The following is a 27808-nucleotide window of genomic DNA, read 5'->3' as shown; positions in this document are numbered from 1 at the left end:
AAAATAGGATGTTTGGGGAACTGGATGAGAAGTTGTGGATTTGTGTTTAAAGTTTCGAGGAAAAGAGGCATAATTTCAAGAAATGTGTTTAAGCAATCGAGAAAAACAAAGTACATTCGTATGTGTTTGTTACTGTTGTGCTCTTCTATGTGTGTGTATGTGTATAGGAGTCACATATAGATGGATTCAGTCAGATGCTGTAACCATAGGGCACATTCAAAAATAGTCCCATTACTTATTTGGCCACAGTACACTGGGCACATCTGTTTGGGCCTATATGTATATGTGTACATGTCTGTGTGCGTGCATGCATGCATATACGTACATGGATTGTGTGCAATGTGCTCTTGGGAATACTTATGTGTATGTGCATCAACTGAATATCCTTTACAGAAGGAATAGGATTTATACCATTAAAATCCATTTCAAAGAGGTGCCATCTATCTGAAGTAGGCCTGCTGACATATGTCTCCACTCACGCAGCTAATGACTTAATCACTACCCTTGTCATCTATGGGCCTTGGCTGTTTGTTGCACGAGAGTCTTCTTTTCATGTTAGTTGGCTGGGAGAGCACAACTAACAGCCAACAGAACAAATTACAGCTCAGTAACTTTGTAGTCTGTCATGCACAGATGAGGAGGACACTAGGCTACGTAAGGTAACAGCTGTCTAAGAATAGGTTCATGGTTACATAACTGAAATTTAAGAAAGCGACAACTAGGTTCTTAAGAGAGTGTGAAATTCATTTTCTGAATGCTAGACTAAGGACGACACGTTTTAGGGTGTAGGATGCAAATATGGATATATATCACCCATCCAACAGATTATAATAGTTGGATAATAATTTAATATTCAGCACATTGATTTTTGTTATTTGTAATCACCTCTCTTCAATGTGCACAACGTGGTCTCCTCCTAACAGCCTCCCAATCCAGAACAGTGAGTATACTACTACTGTAGTACTAATTAGAGCCCGACCGATTAAACGTTTAGCAGATATTATTGGCTGATATAAGCTACTTGCAGATATATCTGCATCAGCATGTGTAACAGCCGATATATGACTATTGAAAAGACAAACAGAGAGTCGGATCCTTCCTTCAAGTCATGAGAGTTGCATAGTTTACCACCAGAGGTCGCGCTGCAGCACCACAGAACAAAACATCGGCTGAACGCAGTCTACCAGCCCTTTTCACTTCCCCTCTCCTGAAAACATTCATACCAGACTTGCTAACCCTCCCATTTTTCACTGCACTCTCCCAGATCGCAGCAGGATAACAGTAGGTGAGATGTGTAGGCTAACGTCACTTCTAGTGAACAATCCTCTCATTTCTCCGTAGTTCATTACTTCTAAATATTATTAAACCTAACTTGCTAACTTACTAACGCTGCCCATTGCTAAATTAGCCATGAAGACAATGCTGTGTTTATCAGTGGAGGAGCACTAACTGTCAGGGTTGGATGAGTGAAGAGGCAGGTTGGGACCCAAACACAAGACACAAAAGCAGGATGCAATGCAGGTGGTTTATTTAAACCAACTGTGACAGCACAGCAGTAGGAAGTGACACTACAGGGTGTGAGGTGGGTGTGCCAGCAGGGATTGGCTGAGTGGACGCGGGAATAATGTTGTTAGCCTTCCTGCGGGGTTCACTGAGGTGCCCACGAGGGTAGCCACAGTGAGCTGTCAGTCTGTTTCCACTGTGTCAGATCAGCTAGCGGCTGTGGACTTAGCATTAGCGTTAGCATTGCCAGCTGAAGAGCAGGGTCAGGTGGAGTCGCTTCTCAGCAAATATAGCGCTGTCTTTGCCTCCAATGATGGTGATTTGGGTTGTACTGATCTGATAGCTCACGAGATCCTGATTGTTGACGATGTTCCTGTACGTCAGCGTTACAGGCACATTCCCCCTTCTGAGTATGAGGTTGTGAAGGAGCACATTAATCAGTTGTTATGGGCCCAGGTGATCAGAGAGAGCAGCAGCCCTTATGCTTCCCCCATCGTGCTGGTTCGGAAGAAGGATGGTAGCCTGCGCATGTCGCAGAGCAGCCACTTCCTACCAATGTCTCTGGGTAGAGGTTGTTTCTGGGGTTCGCCAGCTACTATCGACAGTTTGTGGAAGGCTTCGCCAAGTTTGCAGCACCTTTGCACAGGTTGGTGGCAGTGCTGGGAGGCACCACGTCCAGATGCAGAGCAGAGTGTTGGAGAGAGATGGATAAAGGAGTGCAACCGCAGTTTTAAAGCCTTGAAGACTAAGCTCACCACAGCTCCTGTGTTGGCCTATGCTGACTTCTCTCTGCGTTTTGTATTGGAGGTTGACACAAGTTTCGTGGGTTTAGGAGCTGTGCTGTCCCAGAAGCAAGACGGCAAGCTCCGTCCCATTGCTTATGCCAGCAGAGGGCTGAGGCCCACCGAGGCTCAGTGGGCCAGAACCAGCGTCCCACCCAAGAGGAGCGGAAGCTATTAAGTCAGTCTGCGCAGACGCTGCTCCAGCAATGGGACCGCCTGGTTGAAAAAGAGGGAGTGATGTACCGCAAAGTGCTTTGCCCTGATGGTGGTGAAGCGCTGTATCAAGTGCTTCCCTCAGCTGTCTTGAAGTAGGAGGTGCTCACCCAGATGCACCAGGAGCATGGCCATCAAGGGGTAGAGAGAACCTTGCAGCTGTTAAGACAGCGGTGTTACTGGTGGTGCATTGGCGTCAAGTCTGTGAGAGGTGCCAAGTGGCCAAAGATACTCAGCTGGCTGCCTGGAGCTACATGGGGCATTTGTTGGCTTCACAGCCTAATGAAATCTTGGCCATTGATTACACCGTGCTGGAGCCCACGGGAAATGGCTTGGAAAATGTGCTGGTGATGACCAATGTGTTCAGCAAATACACGCTTGCTGTGCCCACTAGAGACTAATGTGCGGCTGGAAACGGCCAATGCAAGCGCTTCAGCCGAACCATTCATAACCTTTTATGCACCCTACCGGTGACCCGGAAGAGGGATTGGAATGACTGCTTGCCACAGGTGCTTCATTGCTATAACACCACGCCGCACCAGACTACGGGCAAGTCTCCTTTCTTCTTGATGTTTGGCCGAGAGCCCCGGCCGCCAGTGGATTTCCTGATTGGCAGAGTATCAGAACCTGCCTGTGGTAGTGTGCACGAGTGGATCCAGTAACATCAGGCTCGGTTGCAAACAGCGTTTGAAGGGGCTAAGAAGCGGTTGAGAGCAGCGGTGGAGCGTCGAAAGAAAAACCATGACTGCCATGTGCAAAGTGTACCACTGGAGGAGGGCCAGTTAATATATCATCCATGCCAGGACTGACCAAGTACCTGCTGCGTCACCAGCTACCTTACCCAGTCAGGCAGACACCAGCGGGGCAGCGGTGCGACGGACCGCCCGTTCCAGTATTGGCCAACATTCCAATGTATATCATCTGCCTCGGTCGGTGGGGGGAGCAGTTGGGGCTGCTAGCTCTCAGGTTGTTACGTGTTTGACCGTGGTGTTAGTGTTAGGGGTCTGTGTGTGTAAGTTGATCGTCAGGGCTACGATCAAGAAAGCGGGGGCAGAATGTGACAGCACAGCTGTAGGAAGTGACGCTACAGGGTGTGAGGTGGGTGTGGGAGGTTTAAAAGCTCCATACTTCCGCATTATCTGCCTCTCTCCTCGCCACACTGAGATTAGTGCTTGCTGTCTGCAGTATTCACCTCCGCGCCGTTTGCTGTTCGTTCACTGGTAAGGAGATTGTCTAAATATGCGTGTTGTTGAAGTCGATGTTGGTGCGCTGTTTAACAGTGAGTTGACTGCTCGCAGGCTCCTCTTCCTGGCTGTCCGTTAAGGATTTGCTTGAAACCAGAGCGGACTTGTGAATAAACATGAGCTGTACAAGTATCACGGCTTCCTGCCTAACAAAAACGTTACCTCTTCTTTTGAATGTGAAACGTTCTTGTGGTAGACAGTCATGTAGTATTAAATTAATTAAACAGCAGTGTTTCCTCTGTGTCACTGTATCATAGACGATATGTTTTAGAGCCAGTGGTTAGGAAATGGTTTCTCTTAACTTTAGATAGAATTAACAGTGCTGGTAAAGGGATAAACTAGATGTGAATATAGAAAGCAGTCATTGTGGCAGATTATATGTAAGGTAATAACTATTGCATAACAAAATATATTATATTATTAGACTATGTAGGACAGCCCTGTTTATCATTATTATTATAGCAATGACATGAGATATGATATATGGTATTATTATTAGTAGTAGTATTAGTATATAGGTATGTTTTGTAGTTTCTGTTTCGCTGGCCCCCACAATACACTATTAACTTTAATGTTCATTAGTAGTACTCTATAATTTACAACAAATCAGACATTTTTTAAAAAAGAATTGTAGTTTTATTTTACTCTTATTATAAAAACTTAATATATTTTGTTGTACCTTTGTTCAAAGTACTATTTATAACAACAAAAAAGTTTTCTTTTAATACTGCATTATCATGGTCATGGTATCTTGGTATGATCTCAACATAATAAAATTTTAGGGATAATCTTTGTTTATGTTATGCATTTCTTAAAATAAGGGGGGAAAGAATATCGGCCGATATATCAGCATATCGGATTTTAAAATACGGGCTCTACTACTAATTTATAGTTACAGTATAGTTACATGTTTTTTCTGTTTCTCTATGAAACTACATGTAAATAATAATCTAAATAAATACTAATTACAACACTGTTTACAACAGTCATTTCTAGATTTAAGCTACGCTTATTCATGGTCCTCGTTTTGAGATGTTGATATTTTTGCCTTCATCTCAAAGCAATGGAGGTGAAAAGAATTTCATTTGTGGTGCTATATATATATGTTATTATGTATGTATGTTAAACATTTTTTGTCAATTCGTCACTTAACATTTAAAGGGCACTCTTCCATCTGCCATAAGAGCTGGTTATAGAAGAAGAAACTAAAGTAACACCCACTTCTTAGAAAACTTAAGCTCATTACAATTCCCACAGTTAAAAACAACATAAAATCCTTTCCATTCGGATATGGGACATTCATTGCCTGATAAACCTGTAATCCAAAAATCCCCCACAATTCTGCGGAGGTGAACCTGCCCCTTCTCTGTCTGACTGTCAGACTGTCTGTGAGCTAGTTAATGTACTTCTCAAGTCTCCTTCAAGATATGCTGCATCTGCAAAGCCGCCCTAAAACATTACACCAAAGTGGATGCCGGTATTAAAGGTGGCTTCCTGAATAATTTATTCTTAACTTGTGAGCCAGTCAGCAGCCAACTCAAACTGACTGATCATAGGCTATGACATCCTTAATGGGCTATTCTGACTGGGGCTGCTGTGATAATGAGGCTGTTGTACTTCATATTCATATTTCTTGTACCATTAAATCATTTTCAACTTCCCATAACACGATAGATGTGCTGTTGCAGAGCTAAGTTAGTTTCCGCATGCTTAGATGGCAATATGCTGTTAGGAACCTGACAACCGAGATCACAGTTTTACTGTAACACCGAAGGTCTGTCAGGCTTTTATACAGGCTATGGTCAGGCTTTGTCCACATGTTAAGGCGGTGTGCAAGGCAGGGCTATCTTTTCAATTTAGTTTGGAGTAAGATTCGGTATGTGTGAAGTCGGTGCATTTTATGAGTAGGTCTCATGGTCATCACTCCTTATCCCCCAGGAATTTTGTTCCACAATTTTAAAGAATATATATGAAAAGCCAAGTCAAAAATCACAGTCAATGATGAACGTATAACAGCCAACTTCCTGACATCAAAGCCAAACTCTTCCTCAGAAAATTGTTCATTAGAATTTTAATGTCGAAATGGGGGGGGGAGGGACATTGAAAATGGGAGTCACAGCAGAATCTGGAGTAGAGCTGAACGATTAATTGCATTTGCGATATTATCGCAATGTGATCAAATTTGATTTTCTAAGACTGCGATTACACTCACACGACACCCAAGAGTAAAGCAGACAAAGCATCAACTCTGCACTAGGGCTGACCCCGAATAGTCAAAGATTCGATGCTTCGAAGGCTGATTTGACTGTCAATCTCACAGTCAAAGCTTTGCAGCAAAACAAGGATCATGCCATTTTGGCGATATGGGGGTACTCAACGTCTGATTTTACATAGAACTACCAGTTTTCTCCCAATAAGTTAATATACAGCCTATTACAATATACATTTCAACATTTAATGCTGTAAATAAACATGTAAAAAGAAAAGAACTTTCTATAAATTTTTATTGATATTGATACCCTTATTGAGACTGCTTAACAATCTGATTCTTTATCGATACCACTATTGATACTTTAGGCTACTATTATTTGGTGACGGTTATTTGGTAAAGACCAGACCCAACGGGCATGAGGTAGGCCTGCACGGTAAGAGGAAAATATTCAGTGTGTGATAATGGTGTTATATATTGAGATGACATATGAGTTTTGATAAATAAACATAATATTGAAGTGCCCATAGCTGCCTGGTTGTTTTTAAATTAATTATAGGATTACAATTTAATATTTTAAATACAGCTAAATATTATTTCTAGAGCAGCAACATTAATGTTTACAACAGCAAAGTCACCATATAGTCAATATCTGTCATCACAATACTGAGTGACGTTTGGAAGTCAGTCTGTATCAGTTTCTCCTCCTCCGCCTCCTCTCTGCCTGCAGGTAACGTTACCTGATAGAAGGAGGAGCGGCTGGTTTGTCTCAGCCAGCAGCTGAGTTTTTAACAATGTGCCAAATTTTAAGACTACAGGCCAGTCTATGCTCCAGACAGACAGCTTTCTATTAGCTTGTTTGTAACATTTGGCTAATTGCCGAGCTAACGTTAGCTGTGCTTGTATAGGACACACAGGACAGAGCAGTTTAAAATGAACCCTTTCTACATGTTTAGCTTACAGACAGGTGTAGTGATAAAGCATTGTCTTTTTACTCGCGAAGGTTTTATTGCACATTTTGGAGCTAACTTAACTTCACCACAGCAATGAAGCGTCGTCTGCGTCTTTCTGTGCAGGGCGCTGTGTGTGTGCATGCGACAGAGAGCAGCAGAGGCTGCAGCCCGATGATAAATAGTTCCCGCCACATGTGGGTAACGTGGTGGTGGGTGAAATTGTCGGGCCATCCGCCGCTTTGACCGACAGAAAAAAATGCACAACAAAAAGACATTGGCGCCTGCGTCACACACACTACCACCATTCAGCTCCGTGAAATGGTCCGAAAGAAGCCCAGTCTGTCCCGAGTTACAGTCTGGTTACAGCCAGTGCGCTGCTTACTAGATTCTGAGGCTGCGGGGGTGGGGGAGTCCGGTGTTGTTGGAGAATTAATAAGCTTGTCTATTAAACATGAGAGGCGTCACTTATATTTTCGTTGGCCAACTTTTGAAGTGAACCGATATATAGAAAGATGGACTCCTAGGAGATTTGAACTGAGATAAGGACTCATTAATTGGTGGTAGAACTTTGAACGCTTACTGTGGTGTGGTATTAGTTTTTCTTGTGGTCTGTAGGTAGGTCAACCTGATATTATATCATTATTTAATGCCATGACTTGACTCAAATAATCTTTCTCATATTATTAAAATTTGCTATTTCTTCTCCACCATTACTCATAATAATTCATGCATCACCTAATTTCATCATAACACAGGCCTGACCCACAAGAAAGAACAGTGTATGTGTAATCTCTCTAATATTGTGTTGGTCATACTATACACTGATCTACTGCTTGTCCGTTTTGAATAATACAGAAAGTAAAGAGCTTAAAAATTAATCGCATAGTAAATCGCAATCGCAATATTGGTAAAAAAAATCAGATTAGAAATTAGATTATTTTCCAAAATCGTTAAGGCCTAATCTGGAGGGTTAGATTGAGAGGCTTACAACTCAGCCAGGGCCAATCTGAGGAAGGTAATTTGCCAGGCCTAAACACACACATATACAGAGGATTGAAGAGCGCTTCAACTCCTCAGACCCACGACAAATTTGGTAAGGCGTACAGACTTTAAATCACCCAGCACTGTGCCTCCCTCCCGCTCTGCTTCTCTCCCTGACAAGCTCAACCTCTTCTACGCTCGATTTGACTGAGTACATCAGGATGCTGTTAATTGACATCAGTTCAGCATTTAACATTGTGATCCCCTCTTCTTACTACCAGACTCCAGTCTGTTAAGTTAGACAACCTCTCCTCCTCCACTATCAACCTGAACTCTCTATATTCCTTGATCATGCATGACTGCGTTCCTGTTTATGGCTCCAACCATAATCAAGTTTGCAGATGACACCATGGTGTTAGGTCTGATCAGAGATGACAATAAGTTGGCCTATACGGATGAGGTACAGTGTGGTGTGCCGACAACACCAAGAAGACCAAGGCGATCATTGTGGAATGCAGGCAGGCTGGGAGCCATGCACACACCCCCATATACATAAACGGAGCTGTAGTGGAGTATGTGTCAAGCTCCAAATTCCTTTGCATCCACATCTCTGATGATCTCCCTTGGTCACTATATTTGAAGATTTTAAAATCTGATATTCTGATATATCAGTCAACATTCTTTTGTTTTCTTCTTTTCAGAAACATATAATATAAACAAAGATTATTTCTAACATTTGTTATGTATAGTTAAGAGACCTCACCAAGATAACATGAAATAATACAGTTTAAAAAGTAAATTTTTTTATTGTTATAAATAGTACTTTGATCAAAAGTACAGCTGATTTTGTCAGTTGATTGCTGTGTTTTGGTGGGGATTAGTGTGGTGGTGATGGGGTAATGGATAAGACACGTGCCTCCACTGTGACACCAATGTGTCCCTGAGCAAGACACTCCAGAGGCATGCGACCTCTGACATATATAGCAATTGTAAGTCGCTTTGGATGAAAGCGTCAGCTAAATGAATAAATAAAAAACATTTTTTTAAAGTAGCAGGTGTTGCCAACAGGGGAGATGCCCTCTGGTGGACATAGTATGCAATAACTTTGTATAATTTAAAGAGCTGTCTGTTTCTTTTTTAATTGTCATTTACTGGCTGTTATAAACACAGATACCAATTTATCTGCAATTTGCTCATATCAGTCGATAGCATCAGCACACCGATCAGTCTGTCTCTAAAACCTTACATCTGCATATAAAGTTGAATCTAATCTAATATGAGCAGACTGTAATGTTTAATGACCAGTTTGTGGGAGTATTCTTATTTTCCAAGCTTTGATAGGAGCCAAGCTGGGAACATATGTATATTACAGCCATTGTGTACATTACTGCTGCTTGCGCATGCTCACACTGCCCTTACTACTTCACATGGGTCTCTAATCCCTAACCCTTATTGTTTACTACTCGCTACATTACACAGATATGAATACATTTTGTCACATATATTGTTATTGGTTCCTATTGATTATTTCATTTTCAAATTTGTAGTACTCACCTCAAGTGCGTAACAGCCACACGATTAAATCATTTATTCCATTTTCAAGTTATTGGAGGGCTTATACAGAAGTTAGCCAGCTCGGCCTGCATAAGTCTCTGGTGTGCTTGTTCTATGGGCCGCCATCGTGGCCAAGGGAGGCGGGGTTAAAGGAAACGCTAGTGTGTTTGCTCCTCTGCGGAAGCTATGTGGAAGATCCGGGTATTTTTATGCACCACTGGGCAGCTTTCAAAGGAATGAACAGAGCCCCACCTCCAAAACTGTATCCACTTCTTATACTACCATGAGTTAATGAAATGAAAATAGATGCGTGGTGGGTGTCAAAAGGTGTCGATTGCGTGAGTCTCACCAATTAAAACTAGTACATCTTTGTGTTGTATGTTCCCACTGTGTGGAATTCCTGGATACTATCAGAGTTAAGGCTAATGTTAGCAGCTCTGTCCTGCTCTTTATTGGATTTGGGGGAAGATTGCACTCCAGCAAACATTAAAAAAGATAGCATTAGATTTGCCAAACACATCAGTTAGTCCTTGTCCTAAAAGCCTTTTCTCTTGCAGCCTAATGTTAACTGACTGGCTCTAGACTGTAATAGAAGAACACTGTTGTTTTTTATTTCATGTCTTCTGATCAACTACTGAGGACTTCCTGGGACAAGAAAGTTCAGCTTCTTGCTTCTTTTAGCACAGTATCATTTATCGAGTTCTCATTTTAAAGCAAGTAAGCTGTAAAGACGAAGTCAGCTGAGACGGTGTTGTCAGCCAACTTATGTCACTACTGTTAGCTTAATCGGTTTTAATCACCATGAAAATTATTATAAATTTTACATATGCTTCGCACATTCCTCGGAATTCTCTTCTCCCCACACTCAGGCACACAAGAGGCCTACACCTCAGGTAAACACACCGGCTTGCCCCGCCTCTCTTTGTCTCCCCCCTCGCCCGTCTATTCCACTCTCTCCATTAACAGTACGTTTTATAAAGTCGCCTAATAGACACAGAACTCGTACGTATTTTACCACCCGCGATCCGTTATCACGGTAGCAGGTGAGCCGCTTGTGGGCTTGTTAATGACGCAGCCTATCAAACAACCGAAACCAACGTCTGCACCCTGTGTGTTCACTGCTGCTATACCTGGTCCGTGCGTGTAAAATTTCCACCGCGACTTGTAACGTCATAGGCTACAAAGTTTAGAACCGAGTGAAATCTGTGCGAGTGAACACATGCACATAAAACGACCGCTAACGAAGGTCAGCAGCATACTTTAAAAAAAGAGATTTATGGATGTTTAGGCTACAGTAAAACTCCTGAAGCTAGTCCGAAATTACTGAGATCGTTATGATGTCTAATAAAAATCACAACTTGCTCAAGTGTCGCTATGTTTGGTTTATTTACGATGTGAAAATTCGGATGTTGTCAAGGAAGATAATCCGGTGTTGGCGAGGGATGATCCGGTCCTGGTCTGCCCCCTAGTGGATTCAGGTTTAATCCTCCAGATACACGCAAAGTAAGCAGGCAAGTTTGTGAACAATGCCGTTTGCGTCGCCGACGCCTGTCTACGCCTACGCATTGTAAAAAAGCAACTATATCCGGGGCTTAAGACGACCGCTACTATGATTTACCTCCATACTCATACCCCCCCCCCCCAGGATGCGATGCCATGCCATTGTCTATCCCATTCAATGTAGACATCGTCCGATGGAAATTTAGTAGAAACCTACTTTTGTCTACCTATGTCTGAAATCAAGGACCAGTTGTTAACTTTACTCCATTTCAAATAGTCAGTCTGCACCAGTCTGAGAGACTGGTCAATTAGCACTACAAACACACTCAGTGTTATAAAGTAAAGGTAAAATATAACGCCTTAAAATGTCAAAACAAAGTACAGTATTAAGCTGAAAAATAAGATTATTTCTTTGAACACCTATGCTGCTTAAGATATTTTTATCCTCATCCTCCTGTGACATAGACTAATGCTGACAATAAATATTGTGTCATGCTATTATTAAATAACCAATCAAAAACTAATAAATAGCCCACAATATATAATTTTTGACACAACCTACTGCCTTTTTATTTTGTGAAAAGAACACATTGAAAGCCATTTGACACTACTGTCTAACATCAACTTCAGGCATGTATTTTATTGTGTCACATGAGGCCCTGGAGAGTCACTAAAATCTACAAACTTTTTTTTTGGTCACAGAAAGTGTTTCTGTTCAAAACAAACACAAAAAAAAGGTTATTGGTGCCTTCACAAGCAGTTAGACAAGAACAGAAAATATGATCAGCAGAGCCCAAAGTACACAAACATCACACACACTTTCCAAAAATACACTAAATGACAATTATCACACAATGATCACACAAAAAGCGCTTGGAGAGGAGACATACCAGCTGCAGCCAGGCATTTGTGATCAACACTTGGTTCTTTTCATCCTGGAAGGGAACAGGAGGAGAGAGAGAGAATAATCAGCAGCAAGTAGACGTGGCTGTACACAGATAGTGAACGAAATGATTCCTCAGGGTGAGAGAAAATAAAAAAATAAATCCTGCATGTCTGGTAAACATGAGAGGAGATTATGAGAAGGATCAGCAATGAAGTCAAACTGCAACCCAGATGACTCAGAGCTGGTGTGCTCACTGAATGACAATGATGCACTCCAGTTTTTTTTTTCTTGTAATGTAATGCAACAGAAGCCATGGTTTGGCATTTTTAACAATCCTGAGATCATAAATAATAAGTAAATGAAAAAAAGACAAATAAAAAATAGAGAAAACAACAATTTCACACATTGGAAATAGACAGTGACACTGAGCAGAAAGTATCTTCAACAAAACGATGAGTTTACAGCAGTTTACAGTAATTTCCATCAACGTCATGAAAACAAACTATAATACACAGATTCAGTGGCTCCAGCTGCACTTAATGATGTTTCACAAGGGTCAGTTCATGGTCAAATTGTCAAATTGAGGGAGGGGTGAGAGGAATGTAGACTGACAGAGAGAAAGAAGCTGAGCAGACAGAGACTGAGATTATTCATAAGACTGCGAAGACAAAAAGAACAAGGTCAGAAGCAGTGACACAAGAAAGATAAGAAATAACCTGAGGGCATATTTAGAGTTTGTTTTGTAGAATCCTACATGACAGCGACAGGTTTTGCTCCTTGTTACACACTAGTTTGCTGCGTGTCTGACGTGTTACCTCCCCCTTACCCCTGAAAAGATGCTTGACAGTTAGCGGGTCACAGCAGCATCTTCTTTTCTCTGTTTCTTCCTGGATTAGTCAGTTTTTGCTTTTATAGAATCACTTAAAGGATTTATCACGTTATCTTCTACCCATGACCAAAGCTGGAATAACACCACTAGTAAAACCCTTTGAAAACTTTTCCTTTAATGTTTCTGTGGTAAAATCAAATCATGAAATCAATTTTCTCACTTTGTTTCTTTCTATTTCTCATCGCGGCAGACCTAATCTATAGTACAGTTTTTTATCTTATCACAGAGTTTCATACTGTTCTCGCTTTTTTCATCCTGCTTTTTTCTGTCTCTCATGAATGAATTTCAGAGGTGGAACTTGAGAAATGTTACGATGAGAGACAGTCACACAAGAGTGTGCTTAAACTTAACCTTAACTGTGCACAAGATAGTTGAATATCTGGTTTCATAATCCTTTACTAAGGGGCCAGGAGCCATATTATAGTTGTCAATCATGTTGTGAAACCCTCTCCTTATAGAATCAAATAGCTTATCCAAACAAAACTCATCAGAAAAACACTTGAACATACAGTGTGATAAGAACTACCTAAAATGACAGAAACCATCTTTGGGAAAAATGTATATGACGTATACTTTGATTTTTTTAATTTGCCCCATCCGCTAACATGGAGGGGGCAAGGTTTATGACGTATACTGCAGCCAGCCACCAGGGGGCGATGGAGATGTTTTACCCTCTATGGTTTTGCATCAACCTTTGGGGAGCTGTCATGTCATCCATTTTTATATAGAGTCTATGGGCTATATCAGACAGTTCTCATCTCAGGGCGTCCAATACCAACGTTTTCAAAAAAAGTGACAAAGCGTAGTTATTTGACGCTAAATGTACTCTTCAGCATGTGTGTGAGACGCTCTGGGGCGTCTCATAAAGACTGTAAGTGCTAGTACATTCATGCTGAAGGTGTTGACAGCCCCCCGAAGCCCTCTACCCTTACCAGGCCAATGTGCTCAGCTGTAGGGTTAGCCTCCTTTGTGTTGCTGCGACGTAGCAAACGGTGGTGGTTCATACGGACACTGAATGTTACCTTAAGCGTAAAATAATTACACTTTGTCCCGCTGTCTGAAAGCGTCGGTAATGACTCACTGAGATGAGAACGTGTTGGCCTTTTAAATGCTTGGTAGTAAGGTAAAGTATGTACAATTTGTAGTTAATGGGAAAAAAACAGGTGCTTGAGTTTTAAAACCACATTTAGAGGATTCATTTGTTAATCTGTACTGTACTAAGTGATTGATAACAGCTTGTTCTAGAAATAAAGGCAGCATGTGTGGAGTGGTTGTTCTTATCTCACTCATAGGATGAGTTCTTAAACATGATTTACCTAATAAAGCTCAATATTGATCCAGTTAAAGGTATTCTGTACATTTCATGCCACTATTATACTTCTACTCCATCACATTTCAGAGGCAAGACTTAAGACTTTACAAATTTATAAAATAAGCTACATTGCTAAAGACTAAAAAACTGCTTCCTCACCTTGTGACCCCTCAAAAAAGCAGTTGGGGTCCATGTCACATTTTAGATATCTAACAGTTCCCCAAAGAGTGATTTAAATAAATCTAAAAATGGTTTCATTTAACTAAATATTTAAAGCCCAGGGGTCTGCCTTTGAAGGCGCATTGCTATGCCTTTCTGGTGATCTGTGGAATAGCTTGAAACAAATTGCAGGATGCAAATGATGCCAACAACTTGCTTGCACGCAAACCTGCTCACATGAGCGCGCTCGCACGGATTCACTCTTGCTCTTGTGCACAATAAAAATAAAACAGGGACACACTCTTTACATAGCTCCATAGTGCTTCTACTGTTGAAAAACTCCACAAGGTACCTTTAACTTTGACCAGATAATAACTTTAATGAAGTCTGGGGTTTTCATGTCCGGTAAAATTTTGCGTTTCTCTCAGTCCGGTTTCCTACCATTATCCTCTGATAAAAGGACTTTTTTGACATGGACAGTGATGCAATAAAAATTTTAAACATGGGATTTGGGATCACTTGTTTTTAACACTTTTGCAGTCATATAATTGTCAGATTTTAAACACCTATACCTATACACCTATACAATTCCGTAACTTTTCATCATTACAAAGATGTATGATCAACTTCAAAAAGGGACTCAAACTCTGTCATCAATGACGTGCAAAGCAAACTCCCTGCTCTTACTTCTTGTGAAGTGAAAATCGATTCCCGCCGCTCCTCACCTCCTCCCTAACTCCCTCCACACTCCAATCTTATCTCCACCTGTCCTTTCTGATCTGTCCCTCTTTTAAACAGCCTCCTTTCTCCGCTTCTGAAATAGAACAGCCTCCCATTGTGTGCTTCACAAAGCAATATTTTTAAGTCCCTTTGGTGTGTGTGCGCACCATCGAGGTTGGAGTGGTGTGGCTTTGGTTTGGAGGTGGCTGTGTTTTCGCTCTAATTTGTGCCTGACCTTTCTTTCTTTCTATTTCGCTCAGCTGCATAGGCAGTATCAGCCCTGTTACACCCACTATAAACACCCTAATCGCTTCATTTCATCTCTTTTCTTTCAATCTAGATCAGAGGGTCAGTGTTTCAAATATACTGGATCAACAAAAAGTGAATACAAGAAATCCTGAAAACTGAGTCATATCTCAGAATCATCTATCATGCTTCCTGCTCTTGGCTTCACTTTAGATTTTCATAAATTTCCTGAAAGACATATCTTTAACAGGCCATTGGGATATAAAGGATGAACAGGATGCCCTCTCGTTTTAATGGTTCAACAAATGCGATGGAATATCTGCTGCACCACAAGAGTCTGTGCAGACAGGGTGCAACGCAGCCTGGTTTAGCCAGAGCACAATGAGAAGTGTCTGTCTTCATATACTTTCTTGTGTTTATATTGATAGAATCAATATAAGCACAAGCAGAGAACTGCCAGCTATATTGTGGAAAGCAGCATTTATTAAGAGGAATGTTTCTGAATCTTCACCAGCGAGGCTCATTACCAGTAACAATATGATCCCTATGCCAAAGCTCTTGATGTATACCTTTTGCTTCTTTGACTGTTTCTTTCATTCTTTTTTTCTATACTTACATGTTACTTACATGTAACCTTGGAGGTGGTACAAGAAGTATTTCAATCCTTTACTTAAAGGAACATTTAGGGAAATATGCTTATTCGTTTTCTGGCAGTGAGTTAAGACCCATTCGGCATGGATTTATTTCTCTAGAGATGGGGTGATTTTAACATTGCCTGGTCAGTGATTTTAATCTCGTCTTGAGCGTGGGTTAATGTGGGTAATTTTTCACCCCCACACCAGGAATACTTGCAGCTACAATTACATACTGAGTTTTTCATGTGGAAAGAGTTGCTTTTCCTTGCACTGCATTTTATCAGCTCAGTGTGAAATGAGACTTTTGCGTATAAATGTAAGTCGAAAATGTTTTTGATAATCTGAGAAGCATGTTAACTCCATTATATAGGCCTATTTGGAAACCAAGACAACAAAGGAAAGAAAGTTAAGCAGGAGGGCAAGACCTTGTAAGCTCATCAAATAGGCTTTTGTAATCTCAGCTACAGCTAGGCACTGGTATTCTCTTTTGGCTTTGTTTTGGCTTATCCCACCTCTGCCTGTACTGTTAATACTGTCTAAATGGAGCTATAGATGAGAAGATTATATATGTCTCATGAGAAGCTAGGGCCAGCAGCTGGTTAGCTTAGCCTAGCATGAGGACTGGAAAGAAGGGGAAACAGCTAGCCTGGGTCTATCCAAAGTTAACAAAATCTCAGACCAGTACCTCGTTTGTTTAATCTGTACGAAATGACAATGAAAAAGGGTACAGATGACAATTAACCGTTTCAGGGGGGGGTTGTTCTGGATTGTTTCTTGGCTCTAAGCAAGGGTGTCACTTTGTGTTGAAAAGTGGTGGGGACATAGAGGCTCAGATGAGGGTTGTGAAGAGACACTTAGCTCACAAGAAATCATGATACGCGATATTAGGTTCACGAGAACAAGAGGAAAAAATCCTTAAACAGTGTTTTAAAGATATCCTCAATGCCGAGATATATGAGTGAGGGTCTGGAAATTTTGATCATTAAACAGTTAATTTTCTGCATTCTGGTAAACATTTCTGCACCAGTTTATGGTGGAAATGTTTTTATTTATGTGAAAGGAAACACAAAATTAAGGTGGCAGGTGACATTTCAAATTATATAAATATAATAGAATATAATACAGTGCAGTTCACAGACATTCTGTGTTTCTTTCAGATGTTTCTCCTGTAGATCAACTTTTCTCATGTAATATCAGGCAACACGTATGTAGGCATGATTTAGTCTTTCCTCCTCTTTTGTCATGTTCAAAGGGAGAGAACAGAAAACTTGTTGTTGTTGTTAAAGTTACTGATTGGTGCATGCACGTTAAAATAAAATACAAAAAAAATTTTATGTAGGAAGTTACTGAAGGGTTTTACAGGATTACTGGATTTTGTTACCTTTGGACAGAGCTAGGCTGGCTCTTTCATTCCATTTCCAGTCTTGGTGCTAAAATAAGAAAACCAGCTGCTGGCTGTTCCCTTATATTTAATGAAAATATATAATACTCATAATGCCCTGTTTGTTTTTACTTTTATATTATATTATTGGATAATTATTACACCTGTATTAATGTGCAAGTAGCATTTTACTGTTGTAGTTGGTCTAGGTCAAGCTAATTTCATATATCATCATCATATATTTTGTATGTAAAATCTTCAACTCTAAAGTAACCAGTAATTAAAGCTGTCTAATAAATGACATAAAAATGTAATGTAGTATAAATATAAAGTGGCATGAAATAGAAATACTCAAGTACAGTACATGTACCTCAGATTTGTACTTTTTCACATTTTACCACTGAATCTTGGTTTCTTTTCAAGCATCATAAGGCACATGGTAGCCCTTCCCATACTGGATGGTGACTGGTGTTAAGCTCGTCTGTCAGTCTGTCTGTGTATCTGTCATTATTTATGGTGATGAACCCAGTCTGTGAACATGAACCTGCCCCAGTTCCCTGGTTAGGGAGTTACCCAGGAGCAGATGGAGGAATCAAAGGCCACATTACACACGCATACACACACACTGAACAAGCTTTACATTATTTACAACTGCCCAGTAAGCATCAATTCACATGGTCTTGCCAGTTTATCCATTATGTATCAAGTCAGTGAGCATTGTAGCATACACACACATACACACATACATTTAAATAACATGTTCAAAATCATATATTCAACAACTAGGCAATAATTTAAGACAGAACATTATTATTACATACATTAAAATCTCCTTCAAAAAAAGTTCTAAAAGGTGTTTGGAAAGAGCGGCTTATGTTCTCTCTGAAGATCGTCTCGACTCAGTGTTTCCAGTCTGTTGTTTGCAATCTCTAAGAATACATTAAAATGTTGTTTCATATATGCTGTAGGAGACATGCCCATATTTATAATAGAATGGGAATCCTATATTATGGCCAGGCTTTTACCACCATGTAGTTATCATTAGAAGACATACATGTCTTGTGACAGGGCTGGCTCAGGGATGTGACGGGGTGTCGGCTTGGCTTTTTTGGATGAGTGCTCCGGCTGTGTGTTGGGGCTATCAGGCAAGAGGTTGTGTGTGGGCTGGAGAGTGGATAGGTGCATGAGGTACAGGAGGGAACACACAACAAAGCACAGGGCAAACACAGAAGGAATGAAACAGAAAATAGGATGTGACAGAAAATCTGCCCAAACCACAGAAGAGTCGGTTTAAGAGTGGAGGGTTTGACATGAAAAAGATTGAAGAGCAAACAGAGAAAGGGATGATTATGGCAACATTGAGGTAAATGGGGTTTCTGTGTGTTTCTTGGTATATTTGCATGTGGGCGTTTGTGGGTGTAAAATATGGGACACACGGATAAGAACTAACGTTTTTAACAAAGATTTTTTCTTAAGAAACCACTTTAAATGGGATACATGCCAAACAGTTGTATTGTGTCCAGGTTTAGGAGAGTTTACAGAAAGCGTTTACAGGAATAGTCTGACATTTTGAGAAATACACTTATTAGCTTCCTTGTCGAGAGTGTTAGTAGAACATTGAGATCACTCTTAAATCTGTATGGTAAATATAGCCAGTTAGCTTGACCTTAGCAGAAAGACTATGGAAACTGTGGGAAACAGCTACACTGGTTCTGTCAAAAAGGTTAAAAATGCTCCTACCAACATTTCTAAATGCACTAATTAATACATTTTGGGTGACTGTATTGCACTCAGATAGTGCCACATGAAAGTGGAGGTATAAAAGCACCAAAGACGCACTGAGGGCGGATTGTCGTCCGATCAGCCAAACCACCTCCGGGAGTGTTCTGGGAAGAATTGTGACCAAGCGAGAATCTTCCAGTCTGAGACGTGAAGTCAACGAGGAAGTCCCTTAAACCTGCATTCTATTCAATGGCCAGCAGGGGGCGACTCTTCTGGTTGCAAAAAGAAGTCTAGTTCTATTAGAAATAATGGTAAAATGACCCTACTTCACTTTAGTAATGACTTTATGGTCTCAATCACTAGTTTCATGTCTTGTTCAACACAGCATGATGTTCATTTAGTAAATTATGGTCCCATTTAGAGGAAAATAGACCATAAAGCAGAGTATGCTTCAGGGCAGGATTGATAAGTTGTTATCATGGCAATCTGTCAATAAGGCTAGAATGACTCGTACCCACAGCACTGTGTAAATTTAACCAGCGCCGTTGAAAAAGCTTATTAGGAGTTGGCTGGCTCTGATGAGTACATTTAGTTTTAAGACTGTTGTTCGCTAGACAAAATTGTCAGCTCTGTTAAAATGACAGTTAACGTGAATTACAGATGAACCTAGCTAAGCAAGCTAGCTAGCTCCACACACGGGGGCTAGCTCCACCGTCTCGTCCAAATATGGTTACGTCTGGTGCCGCTGGTTGCAAAAACTCAACATGGCTGCGCCCTATTGGCCAAACCCGAGGCTTCAAAACGGCAGTCCACAAACCAACAAGTGACGTCACGATGACTACGTCCACTTCTTAAATGCAATCTATGATTGTGACCACATGGAACAGAAGTGTAAATGCAATTATGTTGTCAGTCCACATACCTCTATGTGGAGAGAAATTTGACTTCTGCAAATAAAATCAAATGTTTGACAGCACATACAGGCAGTGTGTCCAGTATTGTACATGAACGTGCAACATGGGTGTGTAATCCATGTAGGAAAACATCAGTGGAAAAGCCCAGAGCTCAGAGGCGGTTCAGAAAGTTATTATACAGTCTATATGCAGCGTTAACCTCCGCTTAATGTTTTTAGTCTTCAGTACATATACTAAGCTAAACCAACCATCTTTTAGCTGTAGCTTCATGTTTAATGGACTGAAATGAAAGTCATAATGATCTTCTCATCTAACTCTCAGCAGGAAGGCAAATAATATTTCCCAAAATGCTGAACTATTCCTTTAGAGGAGATGGCACATGGAAATTGCTGTGATTAGAATGGAAAAAAGGGTCAGAGAGGGAGAGAGAGTGAGGAGCAACTCAGAAGGAAAAAGAGGCAAAAATGTGAGAGGGCATATCTCAATACTGAGAATGAATTTTCTTGTTGAATGAAAGAAAGGACTCAGGGTCTGTCGTGCCAAGAAATGAAAAAGGATCAAGGGGAGAAACAAAGAACTTGCTCTTTCAAAGACGAATATTCTCACTTGGTTGGGTGCTGCCACTGGTGGAAAAACAGTCTTAAGTTCAGAGGAAGATGAAGTACAGTAACCACAAGGCAAGTGCATTAGCATGCACCACAGTGACTGCAGATAAATCAGATTGAATGCCTTTAACAAACAAAACAAACATACCTGAAAAATATGCAATATGCAAAAAGTTTGACAAAAAGTGCTCAACTTAACTTTCACTTACTCACTCTCTGTGTTCCGTCTTGAAACATACTCTATACCCTCCTCTTGCCAAAACACACAGGCCCACACACTCACCACATCAATGATTTGTAGCAGTGTGAGGCCGAGTTCCACCACAATGGGTGCAGAGTCGTTTTGGACAGGCCTTTCCAGCCGATTGTAGTTCACCATCAGCTCACGGTACAGCTTTCTCTGGTACACACCGCCATGACAGCCTGGAGTAATAAAGGGAAAGGAACAATATCAGTGAGACAAAGGGAAGGATGAAGGACAGGAAGGAGTTGAAGGATAGGAGTCGTTTGGGGTGTAAGACAGCAGAGGAGGGTGAAAAACAACAAGATATTAATAGATAGTACAGGAGTACCACTGGTATACAGTACTGGCGCTTCTACATTTTACTCTTTGGTGTACCGTGATCTTTTCACCGGCACTTCTAACAAGCTGCCGGTACTCTTTTCTTTTCTGTATCAGGTTCTCTGAGCGATTCATGATGGCCCTAAATAAATTGCATTACCCAGGGGGCACTACATGACACTCATCTGTTCCTGTTCTCCCCTGCCTGCTTTTCTCTGTCAGTGGCTAGCACAGCCCGGTGGCCCTATACGCTCACTAGCAAGTTGCAGAGGAACTCCAATGGAACTCACGCTTTCTAGCAGCAACCTCTGCTGGGACCAGTCCAGACAATTTTAATGGGGGTGATGGCACGCCTCATAGCTGGATGTAATTTTAAAACATCACAATTATCATCCACCGCTCAGTCAAGGTGACAACTCTGGAATAATTCAAGATGGAAAGCAATGGATTGACACTGACTATTGATTAAATATTGAATTTAAAATATTGATTAGCCAAGCATACTGGGCAATATGGACGCACATTTTTCAGTAAATAATAACCGTTCAAATAGGTATTCAGCCAAGCCAGAGTATAAACAGTATTTTATATTTGAGAATGTAGAAAAGTAAACCTGGGGAAGCCAGTTTGAATGGGCCTGATAATATTTTTTACTCTAATAATTAAAAATGGTTGTCCCCTCATTTTTTTCTACTTCAAGCTCTCCAGATGGACGGAGCAAACTGTTTTAAAGGAGGGAGTTTGTAGTGGGAGCACAGTCAGATGTTACTGTGTGATAATGGCAAATGATTTACATGGCTCACAAGTCAGGTAGGTGGGCACCTTAGCAGAAGTTTGCTTGGGGCCCCAGGGAGGTCAGGACTGGCTCTGGCAGGTAGTCCAATTAACGTTACATTAACCATACAAGTCAATTTTTAATCATTTTAATATTTGCCGTCAATCAGTCTAGATACAATCTGGACATGCTAAAAAATGATTTGGGCCGGCAGTCTGAACAAGACCTGTGTGTAAGAAAACGTCCTACTTTGGTGCCCCCAGTGGTGCTACTGAAAAAGTCACTGCAACTGACAGCAATGTACGACCAGGGTACAAGATGAAAGGAACACATAATAATTCAAAATATGCTATAATCACAAACAAGTCTAAATACTGCGGCTTCAAGCTATCATCCTCTGAAACTGCAGACCAGATTCTTCTCCCACATAAAGGTGATACCAGCACAACATTCACAAAAGCTCCAGACTCCCTCATCCTTCAGTGTCTCATCTTAGCCAGAATTGAAAAGGTCTCAGACCACATCTCCCCAGTGACCCTTGTCCAAATTAGATGTTGTCTCAACATATTCCAGCAATTACCAAGTGACAGCCAAGATGTGAGTGCACCCACAATGACTGAGTGGATGACTAATTAGCAAATGAGACAAAAACAAAGACAGACAGCTCACTGTGTGTTTGTGTGTGAGGGTGTTGGCGAGTGTCAGATGGGGCACCCCTAAATCTTGGCACGACAGGGAATCTGCATAATGGGTGAAAGTGGCAACCAGCACAAGTGTTGAGAATCAATGGAGCGAAGCGAGCCCAGCCAAACCAAGCTGAATAGAGTTGAGCTCACCATTTCAGCGCCCTGGCACTGAGCCACATCTCTGAATGGGTTAATCTATAATAGTAAATTTAAAGTCAATCCACCTACTTCCTGTGTTTCCATTGTTTGTAGAAAAACGATACATCCGGCATTTGTATTAAAACATTTTCTTGTCCTTTAAGTTGCAACACTCCATGCAAAAACCTCCTGTTCCTCCTGCACACGAGACAGAGGATGACACAGTCAAGTGCAGTAAGTTCTGAACAATTTGTTTTCTGAGGTTCAAGCAGAGACACACACACAGGCATGGCAGGTTTATTTGTCTAGTACCTTTCAACACCAAGGCAATTCAAAGTGCTTTACATACAGAAAGGCCTTAAGAAAAGATTCAGTGTGAGCTACTAACAGGTACAGCAGACTGCACTAGATACATACAACATGTTGTTAGTTAGTTGTGATGACTTATTCCAGAGCGTCCTCAGGCAGTGGGTCTGTGTCACTAGACTGGGCTTTGGTTTGCATTAAGGCAGCTTTCCGAGAGCTACATGTTTATCCCCACAGTGTCCCATATCTGATGCTTTGTGTCAGTAGTTCAGTAGTTATGTAATGTCTCGCTTACTCACAACTTATTCTGTATGCCTCCTTCTTGTTAATGTGCTGAATGTTTGTATTTACACAGCGCCTTGCTGAGCATGTACAGTCTACTAATATATTGTACTAGTTGGCCCCTCATTTAACATCTAGATGAAAAGACTGGCCTATCAATACCTTTAGATGCTAGCAAAATTTACTTTGAAACAGTCACATTTAAAGCATAGCGTAACACTGAAAATCTTGTTTTTGTATGTAGGCATGATTTTGTCATGTTCAAAGGGAGAGAACGGAAAACTTGCTGTTGATATTGTTAAAGTTACTGATTGGTGCATGCATGTTTTTGGGTCATTTTTATAATCAGTAGCTTGTTTTTTTAGCTTAGGTTACTTTTTTGGACAATGTACATTTGTTTCTTCTATATTTTAGTTGTACTGCCTGTTTTCTTAATGTGCAAATAAACCTTTCTAAAGGCATATTAATTTTTTATTTAATTGCAAGCTATATTTCAGAATTTTCTTTTAACAAATTATGCAAAATCAGCCATTTCAAAAAGTGGTGGCAGCCTCCCCAGTGTAAATGACACCTATGGTCAGCATACCACAGCAACTGACCACACCCAACCACAAAACATCTGACATGTTCAACCAGAGGGCAGTGAGACACTGCTTTTCTGCCTGGTGTTGAACTCATATTAATCTTATTTAGCTGAAAATATACAGATCAATATCACTTGACAAATTACAGCACAGAAACCATTACCATGTACAGAGGAAGCTAGATGTCACAACCATGCAAAGGGATGCTGTAGCGTGATCTTTCTATCAAACATGTAGCCTCTTGTTTTGGCCCTTTTAGGTCAGGATGTTTTTTTGTGTTTTTCACATGTCACATTAATCCTGAAGGTGTTGTGTGGAACAGCCTTTGTTTCTGTTGTAAGACCAATCTTCTTTTCTTTTTGCAAGGTCAAGCCATGTAATGTGGCGTGTCTCTAAGATAAAGATTGCCAGGTTTCCTGCACAAAACTGCCAACAGGAATGTATAGGGTCTTCTGTAAGTCTTTTCTTTCTGTGACAACTTCACAACTTTACAATCATTTAGTTAGAAAAGTTACAGCAGCGTCAGTCAATATGTCTTTTATGTCTTCTGTAAAAAACTCTTACACAAAAAACTGGCCTTGCCTCGCTTGTTTTGTACATTCCATGCTGTTGCACAATAGGAATTCATATAGCATGGGAATGAATGGAGGCACAGACAGATGATTAAAATGATTCATTGGAACGAATGAAGAACATCAAAGCCTCAGTTCTCATGAAACGGCTGGGGAAAGTCCTGCTGATTGTTGTGAGGGATGAGAACAGATAGCTCATCACTTGTTCAACATGAGTTTCCTGCCCAAGTTTACTTGGCTGACAGTGTGACCTGTCACGTTAAAGGTGGTCACAGGGGTTTTAAGTAAGACCAGATTACTGTCTCCTTATGTTGTGTAGCCATGTAGCCGTGTAACTATGGCAGTGTGCAAAATGTGTGGGAAAAAGTCACTCTGTCTGCACTCTGTGTGTGTGTGTGTGTGTGTGTGTGTGTGTGTGTGTGTGTGTGCGCAGCTGCAGCTAATGGATCGATCAATGAACAAAATACCCACTCACAATTTATGGATTCTCACATTTCATTCAAATACTCACTATTCCGTTATTGTGAAGGTCTTACAGTACACATGTAGTCATTATTTAGTCATTTTAGCTGTGATCTGAGATTCGTTTAGAAATGTGAAATGTGGGGAAATGAATGAGCAACACTCTTCCCTGCCTCAAAACCTGTAACTCTGATGAGTCAAAGTTCTACCTCAATATGGCCTGTGGAGACTAGAGAATAGGTATTGGCATTTACTCTATATATACATGTAATGTATCTAGCTTTTTTTTAGCTTCGTTTCTTATGCTGTTTATTTCATCCATTTTAAATAGCTCTTTATACTGTTTCTTGAAGGACGATGCTTAAAAGGCTGTTGTTGTCATGGGCAGCATGGACTGCGCTGTAAATCAACATAATGCTCACAGCACCATTACAAAAAAAAGAAAATCAATTGACCAAAAGTTCAAGTACTAAATATAACAGTCAGCATTGCATTTTTAAATCAGTCCAAATTTTTCATGTCACAATGATTTCTACATGGAGACATCTGCACCTGAAATGCATGAAAGACACAGTACAAAGTACAAATCTTCAGTGTCACTGAATTCACTTCAACTTCAAATACAACACACTGTTTTGTTTCAGGGAGGGCAGTGACTAGTAAGTCTCCATACTGCAATGTAGGGCTGCGATCAACAATTATTTTATTATTGATTATTCTGATTCTGATATTATTCTTTTCTCAATTAATCATTTGGTCTATAAAACATCAGAAAAATGTCCGTCACAGTGTCCGAGCTTAAGGTGTTGTCATCAAATGTATTGTTTTATCCGTCCAACAGTCCAAACCCCAAAGATATTTAATTTATCTAAAAGCAGAACAAAGAGTAACAGTAAAAATGTAAATCATGAAATGATTGCTAGAAAAAGCACTGAAATTATTAATCGATTATCAAAATAGGTGCAGATAAATTTCTTGTCTGTTTAATTGACTAATTGTTGCAGCTCTTCTGCAATACAACAACATAGTATTTTTCACCCACATTCAGCAGCACATTTCAGGGCCACTAAGCTTAGTACGGCAAAGATGCGCACCAAGTGTGCTCTTTTTTTAATTCTTAATGCTCATGCCTGCAGTGTATTTCAGTTGCAAATGTTTTTTTTTGTAGGGTTAGAAAATGTGGCGCACTGTAGCAGAAGAGATAAGGTACCTTCACATTATACTTCTCTCTCCCTTTTACTTCAACCACATTTTTCCTGTTCAGATGCAATCTTCTGGCCATCTCTGTCAGACTTGCAAGTAAGAGTTCACCTTTGTTAAACTTGCTTATTTACCTGATTGGGCAATATAAATACTGAAATAAAACTGATACACTGTGTTTGGGAATGAAGACGTTATTAATATGTGCCATCGGCTTGTTTTATACAACACTGCACTGCCAGGCTATCATCATATCCCATAATTTGGGGGTATTTTCAGTGGACAGATGGCTAATGTGAGCCCACATTTAGACACTACCTGGACAAAGATCCATTTTCAAAAAGCTTTAAGATCTCATTTCACTTAACACAAGACATTTCAAGCTCCACGTGAGGTCTTCTTCTCCCTATTTTTCCTGCAAAAAAACTCATCCTCCAAATATTCATCTTGCCTTCGGAGCTTCCCTCTGACATACAGAATTTTCTGTCCCACTCTTTCACGGCCAAACCACATTTTCACTTCTACCCTCTTTTGCATCTCCCAGATTGCAACAGTTTTTTTCCTCCAATTTTCAGCAATAAAACCAGCCCTCACTGATTTGCTACATGATCCACAACCTTAATATATACGCTGAACATACCAATACAAACAGAGCCCTAACAGCCTGAAGGCATCTATCAATTTCAAATGGCTACCATATATCTCTCTCATCGCATTAGTAACCTCTCGTATTTCCATTTCAGAGCCCACTGGGGACCTTGTTCGATCCTCAGTCATTAAAGCTTAGTTGTATTGTATAGAAATAAAAAGTGCTTATTTTATTGCTGGGAGGCTGCGGCAGTAGACACTCAGGCAATTCACTTTATGAGTCGTTCACCCTTGAAAGTACTCGCTGCCCTCAAAATCATTTTTACAGACCTGATGTCCATGGTGTCAAAGACAATGACACTCACAGGTGTAACAAATCATTGAGGCAAAAGCTGCCGCAGATTAAGTATTACCAGGAATAAAATCAAATCTCAAGTGAAACAGTTAAGTAAAATTCAAAAATCCCCTTTTTGCTTTATGGATCTATTTGACTGCTTGTAATTTGGGAATAGTCATGCAATTTCATAACAACAATCTTAGTCTATTAGGGTTATTTTCTCAAGAGCCACATTAGAATTTATACAACTGCTCTCACAAGCTGAGTGGGACTGACCAGTAAACTGATTTTGATGTTTCTGCAGAGTGCTCAGGTAATGTACAAAAAGATTCATTTTCAAAGTAAAACAGAAACATCTAAAGGTGAAACTGCCCACAAAAGCACCTTGTAGATCGGTAAGCATACCAACTCTTCCTCCCTCTACTCAGCTATGCCAAGTGATATTTATATCTGGAAATAAATTTTACCTATACTGTACATCTTTGATACACAAAGACAGAGACAGTGCTTATTTGAACTACTGAAATAAAGCACATACTGAGTATACACTCACCTAAAGGATTATTAGGACACCCCCCCTTTCGCCTTCAGAACTGCCTTAATTCAACGTGGCATTGATTCAACAAGGTGCTGAAAGCATTCTTTAGAAATGTTGGCCCATATTGATAGGATAGCATCTTGCAGTTGATGGAGATTTGTGGGATGCACATCCAGGGCACGAAGCTCCCGTTCCACCACATCCCAAAGATGCTCTATTGGGTTGAGATCTGGTGACTGTGGGGGCCATTTTACTACAGTGAACTCATTGTCATGTTCAAGAAACCAATTTGAAATGATTCGAGCTTTGTGACATGGTGCATTATCCTGCTGGAAGTAGCCATCAGAGGATGGGTACATGGTGGCCATAA

At 40.6% G+C, this 27808-nt stretch overlaps 1 protein-coding gene across 1 annotated transcript in view; it reads right to left on the bottom strand.

Moving 5' to 3' along the window:
• The window catches only part of LOC123969970 (neuronal acetylcholine receptor subunit alpha-7-like), a 56627-nt gene that overhangs the window by 23435 nt on the left and 5384 nt on the right, over positions 1-27808 (bottom strand). Inside the window, exons 2-3 of the mRNA XM_046047775.1 lie at positions 20692-20831; positions 11830-11874 (exon numbers count right to left, since the gene is read on the bottom strand). Coding sequence (XP_045903731.1) covers positions 11830-11874; positions 20692-20831 — 185 coding nt within the window. The remainder of the gene's footprint in view (positions 1-11829; positions 11875-20691; positions 20832-27808) is intronic.

Source organism: Micropterus dolomieu, linkage group LG04, assembly GCF_021292245.1.
Source record: "Micropterus dolomieu isolate WLL.071019.BEF.003 ecotype Adirondacks linkage group LG04, ASM2129224v1, whole genome shotgun sequence".
Classification (NCBI taxonomy): Eukaryota; Metazoa; Chordata; class Actinopteri; order Centrarchiformes; family Centrarchidae; genus Micropterus; species Micropterus dolomieu.
The sequence above is the reverse complement of the archived record's forward strand: the minus strand, read 5'-3'. Positions and strand labels throughout refer to the sequence as shown.